The sequence below is a fragment of the Dermacentor andersoni genome, chromosome 4 (genome assembly GCF_023375885.2).
Source record: "Dermacentor andersoni chromosome 4, qqDerAnde1_hic_scaffold, whole genome shotgun sequence".
In the NCBI taxonomy this organism is placed as follows: Eukaryota; Metazoa; Arthropoda; class Arachnida; order Ixodida; family Ixodidae; genus Dermacentor; species Dermacentor andersoni.
Window position 1 is genome coordinate 90,683,011 of NC_092817.1, and position 20,195 is coordinate 90,703,205.

At 45.5% G+C, this 20,195-nt stretch overlaps 1 protein-coding gene across 1 annotated transcript; it reads left to right on the top strand.

The window, feature by feature from the left end:
* The first annotated feature begins 1,680 nt into the window (after positions 1-1,680).
* Positions 1,681-19,953, top strand: LOC140212841 (putative fatty acyl-CoA reductase CG5065). The gene is made up of 3 exons (XM_072287625.1): positions 1,681-1,815; positions 10,522-10,803; positions 19,774-19,953. The coding sequence occupies exons 1-3, from the start codon at positions 1,681-1,683 to the stop codon at positions 19,951-19,953; spliced, it is 597 nt and encodes a 198-aa protein (XP_072143726.1).
* The last annotated feature ends 242 nt before the right edge of the window (positions 19,954-20,195 follow it).

Below are 20,195 nucleotides of genomic sequence, written 5' to 3' on the forward strand. Positions count from 1 at the left end.
GAGGCGGATCTTTTTTTTTCAACGCGATCAAAACAAAAAAAAAACCGCTTCAGTGTTAGTTCTTCAACTGATCAACGCGCTGTCTAGCTACGATGGTTATTTCTAGCCGGCCTGCTGTCAAGTCAGTGGCAGTTTTGGTTTGTTAGGATATAGCATCGCTGGCTGTTATTTTCATATCACATTCCCATGCCAAGGCTAGTGATGTGCGAGGGGATGAAATCTGTTGTATATCTTTTTTTTTATTTGCGTTTCAACAAAGGAGTTGGACAGCAACGTTTGCAGGTTTAAATAAGGGGGGGGAGGGGGTTAAATAAGTAATAAGCTAATGGTAGTCTGCTGTTCTGTCTTTTTTTCTTCCTTTCTTTGGAACGTGGTTTTCATTAGTAAAGCGAAAGAATTATGTACCTCATTGAGCAAAAATCCGTCGTATATAGTCGGCGCGACGGAAAGATGGTTTTTTTAAATGACCGACGGCGCAAAGAGTAAAACGATGCTAAAAATACCCGGATTGACGTCAAATTCCTCAAGGAGGCTCCTGTAAGCAAATTGATGCCTTTGAAAGTAATATTTGGCAAATTTCGGTATGGGAAAAAATTGAACCCGGGCCTGAGGGGTGGAGACTAGCACGCTTCCTCGACGGCACAGCTGCTCCACGGTTATGGCTGACCGAATGTGTGTCTAGTGCGTGCGTCATCGCACACGTGTCACAGCCATCTGGCTGACTGAAGGTATGGCCTAGTGCATGTGGGTCTTTGGGCACGTCATGGCGCAGCCAATGGGGAAAAGATGGTGCCACATCATGATTGTATAACATGAGCGCGTTCATTCTGCAGCTCGGTAAGGCCAAATCAAAACGCGCCAAGTGGCTCAAGGGGCTCGCTTGCCCGCGAGTTCATAACTCGAAGCACTCCTCAGAGGCGTTCAACTGGACGTTAATGCTTTCGCATTCACAACTCATAAGCAATGCTTGAGTAACCGCGGATGTTGGTTGCAGGACGAAAGGAAGTGAAATGTCAGAAGGCGCGAATTCCAGATGAATTATGGCGATGGCTTTCAGCAACTGGCATCATATCGTTCAGTCGATATCATAGAAATTTTACATATGGGCAATGAAAACGTCTATTCTATTCACAAACATGCAGACGCGAACTTTTAAAGCGCATGAACTTGCTCCTGTTGGTACGGATTTATGGCAGACACAGCGCGATAAAAACGAGACACGGAAGAGTGCACAGAAAAGCGACTTGTCCTGTCCGCTCTTTCATGTGCTGGCTCTCGCACTGTTTTTCCATCATGAGGAAAACTCTGTGCATGCTTGGAATATCGTCGTACACCTTCAAAGTAGTCCTCCTGTACGTATGGCTCGCTATCTTCGCCTTTAACAGTGCTCCTTTGCGAGGTAGGCATTCCAGCTACGGTACCAGTACTATCGTATTATCACGTCTATGAGCTGAACACGCCAACGCTACTCTCCGGCTTGCCGAGAATAATTTTGAAATACGATGCGTGTAGTTTAAGTCATTCGCATTGGTCCTATATACAGTGCGCTGGTCAGGCTTGTTCAAAGCGAGAATTTTATGCATGAGTCAGTGAAGGAAAGTACGCTTGTATTTGTTGCAATTAGGTAAAAAAAGTGCTTGATTATTGTGCCCCGCAGCCTCCTGGGAAGAAAGTGCTATGATGACGAATAAAGCCCGGTTGCATAAGATTCCATTACCTGCTGCTGAACCCAAACATAATGAGGAATCGGAAATTGCCCGGTTCTACGAGGATCGTGCGATATTCATCACCGGAGGCACTGGTTTCATTGGGAAGGTGAGTGTATTTCTTGAGATGCGGTTCTTTAATGCATGTCATTCACATCGGCGCGATAAGTCTGCAGAGTTTGTTAGATGCACATTTGCTGTGCCCAAAACCTCGATTCTGACTCATCCAATGACCATCGAGACCTACATGGCACCGCCCACTCTACGCAGCCGTGCTCATGTGTTTCTAGTAATAAAACCAGCCGCTACGCACAACAGGAGCAGTGAACCTTTTTTAACACGCAAGCTTAAATTGCCCACCAGTGAAATCGATGAAAATCATGAAGCCACGAAGCAAGCGAGTGCCGGTTGAGGAAGGCGCCTGGAGGTGGAGTAGAGAGTGGTGCGCTGGGGAAAGGACAAAGGAACGCGCTAAACGCGCTAGAACCTATCAACACTTAATGTAGCAGCCACCGCTTCCTTCCTCCTCCGTTCAACTCTGCTGCGCGGCTCGACCTCGATGGTGGCGCCGCCTATGCCAGACCTGGCGTAGCAGACAGCGCCTATCTGAGGAAATCTGGGGAAAACTTAGTTCGCACCCTACGAAGCTGTCTTTAAGGCGAGGTTTTGCTGCGTCAATGAGTAAGTGGCCTTAATAAAGCCATGTTTTGCGAAAAAAATATATAGAAAAGGACGGTTATTTAAGGCGTAAAGCGTCCGCACGTTGGGAGTTCGTGTTGGTGAAGCACGACACATGCACGCGGTGTGGTCAAACACGCACGTAACTACCAGAGTTTCAAGATTTGACAACGTGAAATTAAGTGGACGTGGTTTCGTAGGTTCATTTACGTAGCTGAAGAATACCTTTGTTTAGCCGGCTCGTGAAAGATTCCAACTGTCTTGGGTCAGCAACGCCTTACAACTGGGCTGATTCTGCTATGCGCCTTTTACAGATGTGTGTAGCTGATACACGGATTCTGACAGCCATTAGCAATGTTTTCACACGAACACGATATTGATAATGCAAACAACTTATCGGCAGCTTCCGCAGCACATGAAATTTTTTTATGTATTACAGTGCAAAAGGTTGGAATTTGATTGCAAGAACGAACTTGGTGGCAAAACTGGAGAGAGGTTTCAGAAGTAATTATACCATCCCGACCCCCATTAGCATCACTAACGCTTTTGTTGAAATGCTAATTTTATATCTGTATAATGCGCGCGTTTGTATTCTCTTGCGTTGTAAGTTTTAGCAGGGAAGCAGTGTCTCTAAACTCGAACACTATTTTGGAACCATTTGAGACAGAGAGAACAAGAGGGCTGTACGACCGAACAATCCTCAAGTGGGTTTAAGAAACTTACTCAAAGGCGGCAACTCCTTCCGCACTCCATAATGAAAAACCGCTAAATTGTTTGTCGCAAGGGCTGCAAGGCAACGCACAGTACATATGACGCATTCGATGCCCATTAGGTCGCCTAAAAATGTTAATGTGAGGCAGTAACAATGTTAACCCTTTTCAGGGGACCTCTGGCCCTTTGACCCCTTTCTCTGCTATGCGAATCCCGAACACAAAATGTGAGAGTAACCGCTGCTCAATCCTCCGATTCCGAGGACACGTCAGACGGCAGCGGGGTAGAGGCGAAATGCAAGAGGTGACCACAGGTGACCTAAATTAAGTTATGCGGAGCCGTCCTCTACGACCTCCCTGATAGCCTTAGTCGCCTAGGGACGTTAAAAATGTTCAACACCGCAAACCAAATACCAGCCGTGGTTGCTCAATGGTTATGGTGTTAAGCTGCTGAGCAGGAGGTCGCGCGACCGAATCCCGGCCACGGCGGCCGAATTTCGATGGGAGCGAAATGCGAAAACACCCATGTACTTAGATTTAGGTGCACGTTAAAGAACCCCAGGTGGTCAAAATTTCCCGAGTCCTTCACTACGGCGTGCCTCATAATCAGAAAGGGGTTTTGGCAGGTAACACCCCATAATATAAAAAAAAAAACAAATCAGCACGTGTGGGCGTACATTGAAGCTAAACGACTGCATTCTTAAGCCTTAGTGAGCCTCGTTGTCCAGCCCCGACCTACCGACCCAGCTCGCGCTGGCGGCTAGGGGCCAGGAACTGCTGGACACATATGGGACCTGAGAAGAAGGTTCCACCCCATCTGGTGCCAGCGCGCACCAACCGTCACTAAGGGCTCAGTACAAAAGTTGTTTCTCTGTCTCTCGCAATAGCGTCGAGAATGTGCTAACCTCTGCTGGAGCTGCACAACATGGCTTGAATGAAGTAGCTTTCATGTAACAGGTCAGCCGAAAATACGAGCACTTACGCCGCAAGAGCAAACTCCCATGATAAAAACCGAGTACATTCGAAAAAAGTCAACTTAGACATGCTAAAAACCGCGCAAAGCATGGACACATTAGCAAGCACGTATTTAAAAAAGCAGGCGTAAACTAGGTTCACAAAAAGCGGTGATGAAAAACCGTGGCACATCCCAAAGCCATGCGTTTTTTGCAATTTCCTTGAAGTGAGCCCGCCCGTTGCTACGCATACGCACTTTTCTTTGCGCGTTGCGCTAGCCGAATTGTAAACAAGAAAGCCTTTTGCCCTCGCCTTGTTGGTTGCGCCAACCGAAGGCGCAGCATTACAGCATCACAATGGATTTCTCGTCGCTTAACACGTTTGATCTGGTCCGCTAACGCACTGGATCAATCAGTTTCCTCGTCCAGCACTTTCGTTGCACTGGTCACAAAATGGCAACGGAGCCCACTGTTAAGAAAAATACATAAGCGCAATGCATGCTTCCAAGGGGGGAGCTGTAGAGGCTGGGGCGACAGGAGGTGGTGAGGAGGAAACGCCGGGGAGAGCCGGGTGGCGGAAAGACCTAATAATAGCAATACTTCTGAAAGATAGAGGGGCTTTAAAGCGCGCGGCAAAGCAACGCCACCTAGAGGAAGGTGGCGCTGAGCGAAGCGGGGAAGGAGAAAAGGCTAAGCGTTGCGGAGGAGGAGGGTAGAGAAGGCGCACTGGGTTGACCTCCTCTGGTACTGGCAGCTGCTACGGGTAACATCGTCTCCGCAGGCCGTATGCTGTATGTGCAAGTAAAAGCGTGCGAGGATGAGCTGGTGATGGCGGCTCAATCACGTGCTCGCAATGCAGGAAAGCCGGGGAGGAAGCGCGCCATCTCTCCACCGGGAGAGAGGGAGGGAGGGTTGTTCTACATTGGCAACTCATTGGCGACAGTCTAGGCGCACCGAGGACCGATAGCTTCATGTGCGCTATAGCACCTATACCTGATTTCACGAAGTGAAACGTCACTGTAACTCATTCTCGGACGGGCAAAGTCAGACGGGTAAATTTAGTGGCGTAAAGGGAGCTTTCGACCGCGTCTCTCACGCAGCAGTGTCGTGGAACCTCCGCGACATAGACTACGACATAAGAATGTACGAGTACGTCATGAAGAACACCAGCAAGGTACCCTACAAGAGGCGGTGAATCGAAATGAAGCGTACATGGGAGCCTACGGTGTCTCTTGCGCACCCGAGAAGTCGGAGCTACTACTACTCAAAGCGAGGACCAAAGAATACCTCCGAAGGAAACCCTAGGCCGTCGACAAGGACGAAGCAGGTTCGGCAACCCTCCCTAAGTTCCAGGACGCCATCACCCAGCTCACCCACCTGGTGAGAAGAGTGGCGAGTCAAAAACAGAGGCTTAAAGAGCAAGACACGACAACACTAGTTCAAGCACTGGTGATTAGTCGAATGATATATGGCACTCTTTACGTGGGACTAAGGAAAGCGGAGAAGCAGCTATACATATGTAAGACGTATACAAGCTCACTCTCGGACTACCCGACCGAACATCTGCCGAAAGACTGCTCCGACTGGGCATCAGAACACCCTGGAGGAGTTGGTCGAAGCATACAGATCTAACCATATCAAGAGGCGCAAGCTGACCGAAGCGGGCAGCGCTATCCTACGAAGGCCGGGCTACGCGGAAGGCCTGCAGAAATGCGGAGAGAGGAGGATCCCGCTAGACCTGAGGGAAACCATCATAGACGCGCCGATCACAAGAAACACGCAGTTCGAACATACCCATGAAAGAAGATGGGCAAGATCCAGTGCCCTAGAAAGTAGCCGGACACAAGGTTTGCGGAAGCAGCCAAGTACCCGAGAAGGAGGGAGTACTCGATCAGAGTCGTGAACTACAAAAGATTCACAAATGCCAAGGAAGACACGGACTCGGCGAAAGAGGCCATTCTTCTGGCCTCGTCCATCTGCCAAAAATGAGTCTTACAAATTGTTGGGCGGCCTGCAGAAATCTTCAGAAATGACCTACGCTCTCAATATCCTGAAGACATCGAGAGCTCTCACTTCCCCCCCCCTTCCACCAGAGATTTCTACGTGTGAATCCTAGGGCACGAGTTTCAAGACGTTAGGAGCTGTGAAGACATGTCAAGACGTTAGGAGCTAAAATATAAAGGTAATCTGTGCTTTTCTTAGCTTTTTATTCTCGCCATTAGGTGACGTCACGTCGCGGAGACCCCTTCAAGACGTCTTGATACGCGTTCCATTACTTAGACTCAAAGCTGTCTACTTAGCTGTCTACACAGAATTTCTTTGATGCTTGTGAAAATTGGAATGACGAAAGTCTCATTTGGGATTGATGACAGTGACGATTTATTGACAACATTGCGCTCGTGTATGTCGTCCCCCAGTCCTCGTTCCAAGTGGTGCGCAAATAACATTGATCATGAATTGTAACCAACAAGCTCAAATCAGTACCCTTCTAAGATTTCGGAAGCCTTGATACGGTTAATATGATTCTTAATGTTCAGAGTTTTAGAAACGGTGTCTGTTTCATTGTGAAAATATGCTTACTTACAAGAGTATTTTCGACGAAAAATAGAAATACTATAATCTCATTCAACGTCTATTCGTTTTAAGACCGTACAAGCAAGAAACGTATCCAAAATACAGACGGTCAAAATGGCCGACTCCGTCCGGGATGATTTGACTGCAGCCGAAAATGAATGTTTCAAGGATACTTTCACTACACTGAGGTCATGAGGACCCTCATAACATTTAGGGTAACGAAATTAATGTGGCCTTATAGTTAATGTCGACTCTGTATTGAGTATTTTTTTTTAATTTGTCGTTGAAGCACTGCTATAGACACTACAGACACTTCAGCGCAGGGAAATCAGTTTATCGTGCGCACACGCTCGCATGAACTTCACAGCAAGTGAAGTTCACATGCTTTCCGTCGGGCAGCTTGCGAATGCCACTAACTTCGAAGTTCACTCGCTCAAATAGACAGTGCGCTCACTCGTGTGACTGGAATATTAGGCGCTTCCCCCGCGTGTGTAGCGGAAAGGCGAGCGCTGGTACTTCACCCGCCTCTTCTAAAAGCCGATAGCTATACTCCAATAAAAATGCGCCACCGTTATCCTTTTGTTTTTGTTGTTTTATTAGGAAAGTTCATAATATTTCAGACCATATTGAAACTATAACATTGAATCATCGATGACTCTTACAGGAATGTGACACACTTAACCAGCGTTCCGCCTCCGATGATTGGAGTGCTCCATGAGGCTGCTAACCTTAGGATTTGAACGCGCCTCTGAAACTCTTGTACTTGTTTGGTAGTATGTAAATTGTGCTGGGAAACATCGAAGATGTGTTGTACACACAAATGTCAACCCAACCAATTTCCTTTTTTTTTTCATCGCGAATTAGTAGTTTTCAATGTGCACTGTAGGTAAATTATATGGCGTCGTGCCATCTTGCTACGAACACTTGCACTGAAATATTCGTTTCCATGCCGTAGTGGTGCAGCCCACATGCAGCCTTTATGCAATAGTGTCATTTAGGAAGGGTGCTAGTGTAAACGCAGCATGCGCTGTCGTGTAGCACCAGCAAAGATACCGGTTTACCTGGTTGTTAGGAGGTTGAAGGTAACACGTTTCGACAAGCTTGTTGGAGATAATTAAAAAGAAATATTGGGCATTCTTCCGAGTTTTTCACTGTAAACTGTGAGAGTTCACCGGGGTCCTTACATACGGGTCAATCGAATCACCGTGCTTTACAGGAACGTTTCGCTATGAGAAATGCTTGCATCATCTCTAGAACAAAGCAAATGTAATAAGATTTCTAATTTGATGCGACCAGTAATGCAGTTTTCTTAATTCAAGATTTTCCGCCCAACTGGCGCCCGACGTGAAAGGCTCTCAGTACGTCCTTCACCAGCGAGAACTGCACCTAGACCAGGACTGGATTTGTCAGCAGCAGCTACGTAGGCTGCGAAATGGAGCAGGCGGCCGCGGGACTGGACAAGTAGGTGGCTGCGCTGACGCCCCTGCGGAATACGCAGCACAAGTATATCGAAAGATACGACACGGAACTCAGAAATGCGTACGAGGTGTCACAATGACTTGGTGCTCTTCGGGAGGACGACGTCCTTTAGAAGCATAACAAATTCAGCGATGCTGCAGGACATGCAGAGGCGTGTGCACTCGTGTCAAGGCTTTGGCGCAAGCAGCTGGGATGGTTTTCCGGTTACCGTCGGCTGGCCAAGTGCAGCTGAAATGCTGCAGGAAGAAGGTGTGAACACTGTGTCAAACAACAATCACAGTCAAGTGAGCTCACATCAGATGAATGTGGCAACGACGCAAATTATGCATTTTCTTTTGCGTGCGCCAACGACAATGGCATCCCCCACCGTCCCTCCGAAGGTGAAGGGCAAGGTGAGAGTGCTATTCTTGCCAGCAAAGAAAGCTACGGTGACAGTACCATCAAGAACGCGTCGTGACCATGCTCGAAAGTTTGCTTGTTCCAACGACGTGCCAGGGGAGACAAGAACACTGCGACCTGCCATCTATCGGCTAGCGACTGCAACAGATCATGCTGCAAAGCAGGAGAAAGTAACGTTAGAAGCCAAGATAGTGTACTTGACACAGAATCTTCTATGGCAGCATCAATCGATGGAAGCATCAAGCACTCGGTTTATCCAGTTGGAGCCGCGCACGATGTTCAAAACGGTGGTGGACTGTAGCATATCTGGCAACCGGCCAGGTGGCGTTCGGTCTCCAGGGCAAATAAACCAAAATCAGCTTCAACACTCTCCTTCTCGGAGGGGGCGAGAACAAATTGCCGAGATCTTGCCGATTGCTTGCTACAAAAATTGATAAGCAGCCAGCATTGCATGACTCAACAAGTGCGACGGTGGTGAACTGGTCACGTGATGCTGCGCACACCTTGGTTCATGCGTCGCCAAGACTTCATAAGTTGACGGAACTCAAGACCCAGGATAAGTCTGCTTCCGGCGATCGTGGTACGTGGGTGGACCATGCGCCCAACGGCTGTTAAGGCTAACTGTCCAGTGCTTGAGGCAAATTGTCGTTTTTGTTAAGTTTGTGGAAATATTTTCGTCTAGTGTGCCTAATGTTGCGCAGTTGTTCTTTTTCTGGAAGTTTTGAAATATTAAATAACACTTCGTTCCTACGTTAACTGCTTGAGTCTTTTCTTTGTGAGGACTACTCGTGACAACAACCAAGAAACTAAGGCTGTGTTTCAATACTCGCCGTAAACGGAAAAGTATACGGGTAAGTGGACGGTGGCCATCTGCAGTCTGGTTCCAATTCTCATGAAGACGTCAAAATAGCTTCGCAAAGACAGCATGGAAGTCAATAACGATACAGGCTACCTTCCTGCCTAAACAATATGACAGCTGAGCAGGATGCTTGGAAAGGCGACAGGAAGGCTGTCCGCTCACAAAAAATCGTAGATACGCTATCCTACGCCCTTAATGTGAGCTACATCGTGTATTTCATAGGTTTGCAGGCGAAAATACTTAAAATACTGCATTAATGTGCTCTTTCTTCAACTATTTCTCGACACCGCTAGGTGGCGTCACGTCACAGAAGCGTCTTCGGTACGTCTTCCAGACGGCTAGAGACGCTTTTCATTACAAGGTCTCGAAGCTCTCTCGGCTGTCTTCGTAATCTGTTTCCGATGCTGGCCATAATTGGAACACACTTTCAGTCGCTTCAACTAAAGCGTCCTCGTTCCGTTCGGCATCCCAGAGCAGTGCTTCACTTGCCGGAAGCACCAGTAGCGAATGCCTAGCAACAACGAATCAACCTTTACTATGTAAACTTCAAAATAACCACCACAAAATGTTCAACGCAATCGTCCAAGTACACAGACAGCTAGCTATCTTGCACCTCGGCGCAGGTGCACGCCTCGCGCTAACACGCTTGCTGCCCATGCGCTAGCTCGCCACAGTCTCTCTGCTTACAGTTACCGCTGCTGCAATATGAATCATCCTTTGCGCATGCGCAATGGTGCACCGTCGTTCGAAGGAGGGATCGGCCACGCTCATAGGTACATTGCAACGACGCGGTATACCATTGTCACGTGCTGTCCATAACATGGTGATGCACTTTCGTTAATCCATCAGTATGGTAAAGCCAGTTTTTTCGACAAAAGATATTAAAGAACTCTTGCGACAGAATATGCCAGAATATATCACAGACTTGAGGCGTCATTAACTAGCGCGAAAAATACATCGGACGACAGCGAGAAGCACACAGGACAGAATATATCTCAATGCGCTCCGAAGGACACTCGCAAGCAGCGCTTCCCCGAGCGTTTATCGAACTGAAGTTCATTTAACATAGAAATAAAATTTATTCTAACAGTTTTTTCGTCACAAAATAAAAGAAATGTCATAATTCAGTATTGATTACCCTAAGGAGTATCTCTACATTCCAGGTTTTGCTTGAAAAATTGCTGCGCTCTTGTCCTGTAAAGCGGATATATCTGCTTATGCGGAGCAAGCGTGGTGTGGAACCGGAGGAGAGGCTTGACGAATTGTTCAAGTGCGAGGTAAGATCTCCTCACTGGATCCCTAAAAACAGTGTTTTTTTTTTTTTTAGCGCGATGGCGTTAAGGGTCACGTGTCACAGAAAATTCTGGGCCGGTGTTGGCCCCGGCGGAGCTGGCCGTAAACGAAAGTTTCTGTATATATTCAGTTATATGTATATGCCTCGCTTTGTTATATGACATGCCGTATATGCGGGTTATATTGCCACACCATTCTATCACTAAAGTTACTGATACCTTGTCTTACATTCTTGACAAAAGTATTCCTCAGAATTTCGAGAATGGCAGCCCACAGACCAATGTCATGAGACAAACCACCGACAGCGTAATGCCGTTTATGGTAAATCTTCTCAGAGTTAAATATTAGAAGTGCAAAACAATAGCAGAAACCTAAAAACGATGTAATTTTTGCGGGGGAGGGAGGGGGCGCGTCTGTGTACTACTTCCGGAATCGGCCCACGTAGAAAGCCGTGTTTCTAGCAGAAAGGTCGCCTTCGTGCATAGCGTTCCCCGCCGGCGTTTCCCGGTAAACATTACGGCTACATAAGCTGCAGTTGCCGGGAAGCGTGATAAGCAATCAGGGATCTTTCTGTGCTACCGCGTTCCACTCTTGAAGGCGAAGCTTAAGCGTCCTTCAAGTTTTCGTCTAACCTGCTCAGCACTTAAGTAAAATTGAGCTATTTCATGGATTGAAAGGATATGCAGCTACGTGGTAATACCTGCTTATTTAGCTTTTGTATATTCAGCAATATATTGCGTATGTTTTAGTGCTATATCGACCGATAACGTAACTCGCCTAACGCAAGCACATAATAATGGTGTCAGAAGGTGAAAAACAAAGTAAAGCTATGCATATCGAAATAAAATGTAAATGTGAAAACGTCGAAATTCACGTAGAAACTGAGTAGAAACAGGGTGAGCCACCCCTATCCTTTTACCTTTTTTCCTGACATTCGATGCCAATAATTTGCCAAAATTCACTCATGCAAGTGATGTCTGTTGTTGTCGCTCCAAAAGGCATACAAATGGTATCCTGTGTTCATTAAACTACTTTGTGCATGAAGGCGTGCAGTTGCCGTTCGCTTGCAAAAAAAAGTGTCTGCATTCTTACTAATTGCCCTTGTGGGCAATTACGAATGGTCAACGCCGACGGCATACATCCTTGTAAACTCGGAATGAAAGAAAAATCGCTTATAACTATCACGTGTTATAACTATCACCGTCCTGAGCTAGAAATACTTGAAACCACTATGTTACAACAAAGTTGTGCAGAAACCGTCAGGGATAATCGCCAGTCAGCTATAATCTGCATGACCATATGCGGTCACACACACTGCAGGCAAATCCGAATGTGCCCTCAATATATATTTTTTTTTCATTTCTGTCCACACCCGCCGTCTAACGCTGCTGTGAAACATGTTGACGATAGGCCTCACGTCTCCGTTGTAGCGTTCCGTCCTTAATAGTCATGGTGACGTCAGGTCGTTGGGCAGCGTATTGCGACGTTCCAATTCAGCAAGGCGTCTTCTCTTTCTTTCTTTCAGCTTTCTGGGGCGTGAGAGCTCGCTCGGGGGGCTATTTCACGACAGCTAGTCACATATCTGCTTTGAGTTTGCTCCGAAAGGCAATTGACAGGGGATGTTTTGCTGTGCTCCAGCAGGGCTACTTTATGTCGAATGAGCGCACAGGCATCTGATGGATGCGGCTTCAATGATGTCAACCAAAGCTGTGGACATTTGTTTTGCAGCTGACTGGCGCTTGTGCCACGCATGCCACTATTGCGCAAAACGTGAAGGGGCCGCTTGGAGTTTTGAAGCTGGGGCGTGAGAGCGTGCGCAAATCAAAGCGCCCACAATGCCCTCTGTGCCAGGCGCATAGAACTGAAATCGATACTCATGCCATACCGAATGAATAAAGTGAGCCTACTTATCAGGAACTCTTAAGAGACACTTCAACCTACACTGAATCAACCTTATTTAATGGCATTAGCATTATTTGCCTAATTCAGGCACTGTGAGTCGGTATGTCTCTCCAGCTTCCCACGTCGATCCAATGACCCAAGTTGTCTATTAAGACACCCCTTTCCTCTTATTGCGTGCATGCGCACGGTACAAAATGAAGGGTGCAGATGCAAAATTTCGAGAAATTTTGAAAGCAGTCCTTGTTCCGGAAATATGTTAAGCTTTCTTGTCATGAGAAGGAAAAATAAAAGCAGACGAGAAGGCATGCAAACAAAGTTGGAACTCGATTTAACGAAGTGATTACCACGTTCGAATTATTTTGTTAAATTGGGAAGTTCGCCAAATCCAGAAAGGAATTTGTCGGCCCTTCGAAATCTAAAATTGTAACGTAGCGACACGCAAAGGCTACCGCGGCATTGTATTTGCCGCTAATCCAGCCACCTGTCGCCTAAACCATGAAATAACGAAAGCAACCACCGCCACCCCTACCGAGGCGGTGTTGAGTCGGCTGTTCCGTGCATGGTCGAGGCGTGCAGCCTCGTCAAAACAAAGCTAGGGATGTGACCATGGCGCGCCTACGTTTTAACGCGATAGCCTGAGAGCGCATGCGCCAAAAAGAAGCCATCTGCGTAAAAATGAGAAAGAAATCACCGCTTTTTTTACCCATTTATTTCGGGAAAAACTTGGTTAAGTCAAGTTCGGCGAAGTTTGTATCGTTAATTTGGGTTAATGATAACATAGAATCCTATGGGTACCTGCTCGGGAACGTAAATTTATTCGCTAGATCGGGAACATCGTAAAATCGGGTTTCGTTAGATCGAGTTTTAACTGTACACGTTTTCAAAAGCTATGGTAAGATACTGACATTCTATAACAAATAACCCCATTTTTTCATTCGCTCGGACATCCTCGGTGGCTTTCGGAATTCTCGTCTGCCGACCAAGAAAGCTGTGCTCCTTTAGTCCATTAGGGAGGGGGGTTGGTGTAGCGTCTGCATACTTCTAGAAGTTAAATTTTTAGAAACATGGATGTCACGTCGTCAATTACTTGCTCTGGGTTCCCCATGGCAAAAGCTACTTGTGAAACGTGTGGGACTCTTTAGACGTACGCGATGGTGCGAAAAAATAAAGCAGTCATAAACTCTCTCGACACTACTTAACAATGGTAAAGTATACTCTCAAAACTGTTTTTATTCATTCTGTGAGAATATGTTTACAAATAACACTTGAAGAAAAGAAGACCAAATTTTCTTTTATGAATATTTGTTGATATCTCAGAGCAGGTAGGTAAATGTGGCGTCATGAAATTCGAATGTCTTTTCTTATTTGGCAAACAAATTCCTATGTACGTGGCATTATAATGAATGGAATGGTCCTTTCTGGTCCGGCGGGGTGCCGGAAACCCTTCGCCACATTGCGATATCGGGTGTCCTAATCCTGCAGAACCCGACAATCAAGAAAATAAAGGCGGATTAAGAAGAACTGAATACAGACACGCAGAAAATGACCGTGAATAGTCGTGTGAGGCCACGCTCACGGCCCCGGACTGACTTTGAAAACGAGCAAAAGCTGGTGAACCGGGCCAGGGAAGCAGGAAAGGCCAATGACTACCTTAACTGAGAAGGACACCCGCTTTGGGTGAAGTAAGAAGCACTCTTTGTCACTGATTCAGATCATTAAACGTTTATTCCTTCTCTCTCTTTCTGACCTGTTTCGATACCAGATAAGTTCTTAAATCTTCCTAGGATGACCTTTGCTTTATGCGAAATGCAATATAGACTGTAGCCTTACGTAACAAAATATAGTTAACTATATATCTATCCAAGCTTTGCAAAAATGTATTATGCCTTGGCGAGCTCCTGCGGGAAACTTCAGGCGCAACAGGAATATCATGCCTGCATTTTTTTCCTGCCTTACATCAAACGATAAAAGAGGGATTTTTGTCATTTGTGAAGCATAATTTTAACAATACTGGCTACCATTTTCCTTTGGTCTGTAACTAAGTGCTAAAATTTTCCACCTGACAAAAAAACCTAGTGAATGAATTTATTTGTCGGAAGAAACACCTCCAAATTCTTGCTCTAGAATTGCGTCAGTTAAACTTATGCAGGCATGCAGCCTACTACCTTTGAATATGACAGCATTAAGTCTTGCATAGAAATTAAAAGTCGAGAACAAAACGTAACTTCTGAGCAGGCTTTACTATTTAGAATGAGACACAAATACGAGGATAAGACAAAAATGAGGAGAAGGGACGGGCGTGTGCATTTGTGTCACCACAGTGAAAATCAGATGATAATACCATGGTATTGTGCGCTTGCTTTCACACCACGTAGCACGAACGAGTATTCGCTATTCAAAATTGCTGTGCAGCAATTTTGAACTGCACGAAAACTGCACAAAACTCACGAAGAGCAACGTGAATACGGTGAGTGTCGAAGAGTGTAAAATCGTAATGCTCAACAATGGTGTCGTGCTAAGACAACGCAGAACAAACGTTTCATATCCCCATCGATGGCATTTGAGTGGTTTTCTAACAGCTTCGTTGGCCATCCACGTTCACAGGGTCGGAATGCCGCGTCAATCTTTTTTTTTTTTTAGGTGGATGGCTTTCTGTGGCAATTTCGCCGATTTTCGTGGTCTGTGGTTGATGGTTAGTGGTTCGTAGTCGGACCTTTACTGCCGACACAAGGGCACCGAAGAGTGCTGTTGGCGTTCACTGCTGAACGCCCACAGTAAATATATCAAACCGGAAACCTTCGATTCGAGGGTAGTTATCAAAAACTTATCAATTCTAGGTATGACGATTACAACGGTAAAAGAAATATTTTGTCAAATTTCAATAAACGTCCAGGCTTACTACGGAGGTCGTAAAAACAAGCAATGGGTGACAGTGCGAAGGTGTTCCTAGGCTCTGTTGTAGATAAGCCTTCATAAAGTCGTCTGTTAAGAGTAACAGAGGTGTGCATGTATGCAAGAAATCCGAGGGCACCTACGCACTACTTATGAGCTGTAAATGTGAAAGCATTAATGTCCGATTGAATGCCGCTGAGTTGTCCCTCGAGATATCAACTCCTCACGGGCAAGCGAGCGCGTTGAGACGCTTTGCCAACGCCTCCTAGATAGCGCAAGGGTGGTTCACTTCGATCCGTGACGCAATACTAACTTGGACGACTACTATACAATATAATGGGGGGGCCTCCAGGGTAAGCCGCGGTGATTTTGACGTCACCGCTTTCGTCACGCCGAGCTCGGCAATAGAAGTTTCGGTCCAAGTAGCATGATGTCATAAAGCAGAGGGCACAGGCCTGCTATCTAGGAAGCGCTGGTTTAGCCCGGTGAGCAGGACACTAGGCTTCTTAGCGTTGGGTCGCAGGTTCGAAGCTCACTACCACCAAAGTATTTCCTTTCGTGTTTATTCTGTTTTTTCTAGTTTAAATTCCTTACAGCAATTACCGAGGGGAAGTTAGAACGCAGGTGAGAGCTTACGCACACAAGGAACGCGAGGATAACACAGGCGAGGGTGACATGGCGCCGTGGCGATGCCCTCCACCTTCACGTAGCCCCTGGGCCCCTGGGGAGTGAGCGTGGCAGCAGGTGTTCCCTCCCGCTCGCTCTGCTCCATCAAGGTGTGCACGTGACGTGGCGTTGCAGCAGATGGGAATTTAATAATAATAATAATAATAATAATAATAATAATAATAATAATAATAATAATAATTCAGTATAGTTAAAACAGTATACAAAACGGAAGCGCCGAAGCCACAAGAGGGCTTGTGCGGCGACAACCGGCAGCCGCGGCAATCTACGCGCCACACCAGAACTCCATCAGAAGCTGGTTGTGCATTTGGCACAACCATCACACATTATCAAAGATGCACTGATAACATCAGTACATATTAAAGGTTCTCTAACGCATTTAGGTGCCGTTTCGCTGCTAGAGACGCCGGCTGTTTCGCTCAATGGACCATTTGATGCTTTCGCGTCAAAAATGAGATTGCGGGCACGTTCTGTCACGTGAGAGTTTGGGGCGCTACCCGAACATCCTAACTGCAATGAATATAGGCCTTGAAACGCATCGTTGTTCAAATAAAGCGAATAACTATGTTCAATAGTTCGGCCGTTCGCTTACATTGACAATCATCGTCGGTGGTTTCTGACCAATTCTGTTTTGTCTGCGTCGTCGGCATGACGTCGTAGCAAGCTATGATAGCTCGCAGTCGTCCGATGCGTTGTTGCCATCGTAGTGCGAGAAATATGTCTTTAGGCAGCAGGGTCGGCTTACTAGTTGACCGATTGTTGGCATCGGCGTCTTGTTATGGTATCGGCCTTAGTATTCCGGCGCATGAATCAGGCAATCGCTGCCACCCCCAACAAAAGAGGTCTGACGCTGCGATAATGTTCCGTCAGCAGCATGATGTTTGATGAAGTGTGATCTCAGAGTGGCGCCAAGGGTTTTTCGATCTTTTCTTTTCATAACTTAAAGGCGGCTATTTTGTGTTTCACGCTGTATTCACGACAAAGCGCACGCAGATTCGGTTTAAAACGCGGAGTTGCAGCCGTACACTGTGCATCTTGTTAGCATCAAATTAACGTGGAGATATGAATCCAGTCGCAAAGCGGTATCGAGCATGGTCGTTTGCAGCAGTACGCGTCTGCGCGCAACCAAGACAGCGCGAGCATGGCCTCCAAGATCTCAAGCTGACGAATGCGATCTACGAGTTCACAGCTTACGTGTAATTATTACAATATTTACGAAGGTCTCGAAAAGTTATCCGCAGGAAATGTTGGCATAACTCAGAAGCGTAAAATACATCAATTTCACCCCTTTTAGCTGTATCATCAGGTGTAGTTTACAGGATCGTCATACCGCTTATCATTGCTTAGTTACAGTGTTGTAAACTTGGCAGTAGAGTTTTCTGTATTTAAGCGAATTCAAAGAATATTCATGAAAAAATTTGTCGCCTAAATAAAGCATTAGTTTTCGGAAGTCACTCCTTCTAAATACAACAAACCTCATCAAAATCGATGAAGTACCGGTTGCCGAAAAAAAAGAAATTATCTTCATTTCCATGTATTCACATAGAAGCGGTCGAGGGAAAGTGTTCTGTGCTTAAATAAGAGCTTTGAGAAATCAAATTCAGCGCAGCATATATGGTAGGCTGGCCATTACAGGGTTCCAAGGAAGCATTTGCTTTGACCCGTTCAGAAAGAGTACATGCAGTGTAAGGAAAGTTACTCACTGTCACCTCCAGCCACCAACGCTGTCAATTATGATATGCCTGAAACAAGAAAACACCACAATACTCGTACACTGTAGCGACACTAATACATAATTTCTCAATGAATATCACTGCAACGCTCGGGATCTTGAACCAGTTGGGTAGCTGAACAATATTCCAGTTTGAACTGTACTTTGTGGGGCCGACAGTTCGTTGTCGCGCCCTGCGCGTGAATGTGAGAGCAAACCAAGGAATAATATCAAACACTCTGAACTTTAAAAAATATCGGAGAATGCGGAAACCACGCTCATTGGCGACGCCATTTCTTTCAAGCGATTATTTAGAGTGTTTTGAAAAAAAAAAAAAAAAGAAACTGTATGACGTAAACTGTTTAGAGAGAAAGCGTCAATAGTAGAGGCAAAATATGTGGTCCATGCAGCTTTCTTCTGCCTCATTGCTTGCGGACGAAGGGGCACATACTGATGTGCTAAACAAATTAAATAAATGCATTCAGACCAATATAAACAATATGATTCGTTATTGAAGCGTCACTATTCACTGTGCCCCACATATCCTGCACATTCGTATGGTAGTGTAGAGCGGTCATCAATGCATTTAGCGAGAGATACCGTAAAAACACAATAAAACAGTGTAAAATCCTGATTCCATTTGCCCATTTAGGCCTCTGAGATATATCTACAGTGCATGCATACCAGTACACCATGCCTCAATGTTAGCAGTGCAGTGCGAATTATGTATGTAGACTTATATCTAGGTACACGAAGAAAACGCTCTTAACAAGAGGAAATAACGAGGACAACCAGAAAAACGAATTGATTCCGACGCACATGTAAAAATATTTCTGTTCGTGACTAAAGATATTGCAGCAACTCAACCTCGCAAACTTATGCTGCGCTGATAAGGCCGGATATTTCATGGGTAAAACTTTATCTCGCATGCATGAGACCAGCACGAGAAAAGTTTAACCGATAATGCAGCTCTAGATAAGAGTGAAGCGAATGTTATCGCGTGTTGTCTCCTTTCTTGTGTGTGTGGTTTTGGCGCAAAACTCGTTTATTGTGTCGGGGGACCAACTAGCCCAGCAGTTCGCTCTTCTAAAGTTATCTCGTTTGTTGGCTTGTTTTTCAAGTTTTCCGTGACAGTTCTGTCAATTATAACTGTTCCTTTATCCCGCGATTATTGCACTACGTAGTATTTCTAAACAAATGTCTTTATTATATGAACGCTAGTATGGCTCATTAAGCGTAGTCAGAAATTGTTACAAAACTATTCCAGATTTCGCATAGTATCTAATTGAAGACGACTATGACAAATGAGGAAAGGGGGCGGTGACTAGTTTGAGGAAATACGCCCCAGGTCTTTTGTTCAAGGCATCTTCTTAAAGATAAGAAACTGGTTTACTACAGATATACAATTGGCAGGATCGCCGTTGCGGTAAATATGCAAAGGCCGCATATATACAAGCAAAGCCAGCAGCAACCTTTGCTTTAGATTTCCCAGCATGTACTCGATATATATGGCATTGTCACGAATACGAAAGCCACAGAATTTTAGGTTAGCTTTATTTACGTTTCAAATAACTTTACTGACCTAACCTAGTCTAGCTTAACCGCAAGGTTTAACTGGTGCACAACATGAAGTTTTTAGCAGCAACACAATTACAGCTATTCATTTTGCTTACCGTGGCAACAACTCAAGTATATTCCAAGAAAAAGAAATAAAAAATATATCTCATAAACTTTTGCACAGGATGCCGTAACAGCGGGACAAACTGTATAAATAACAAATCAATCTCAAGTCATTAATTTGTGTAGTTAAATGTTAGTTTTGTATTTCGAATAGATGTCAAAACATAATTTGTGCGAATTCACGTCCTCCTTTCAAACCCACACGCAGGTAATAGTCCAAGTAAACCCGTTTTTCTTCTTTTTTGTGAAGGTGTTTCAACTACTGAAGCAGGAAGTGCCAGGCGCACGTAGTAAAGTAAAAGTTGTAGCAGGGGACCTAGCTTTGCCAGGCCTGGGACTTAGTGAAGCTGACATGGCCACCATATGTGAAGAAGCGTCTGTAGTTTTCCACCTGGCTGCCACGGTCAGATTCTTTGACACGCTCAAGTAAGTAACGGAACATTCATCGAGCAACGAAAAACGTGAGGTCTGTCTTATACAACGTCGGCTGCGTCGCAGTAACTTTGCTCATTAAAGTTGATGAAATTTTCTTCCAAGGTAACGTCTTCTTACTCGCGAGTGCTACGCTTGTGGAAAGAACGTGTCTTGCGTTTGTAAACTATTATTATTATTATTATTATTATTATTATTATTATTATTATTATTATTATTTTTATTCTATACATGTTGCCA

Coding starts and splice junctions, on each gene's coding strand:
- LOC140212841 (XM_072287625.1), top strand. CDS start 1,681: ATGACGAATAAAGCCCGGTTGCATAAGATTCCATTACCTGCTGCTGAA. Junction 1,816..10,521: donor GCACTGGTTTCATTGGGAAG/GTGAGTGTATTT, acceptor TCTACATTCCAG/GTTTTGCTTGAAAAATTGCT. Junction 10,804..19,773: donor ATATGTATATGCCTCGCTTT/GTTATATGACAT, acceptor TTTTTTGTGAAG/GTGTTTCAACTACTGAAGCA.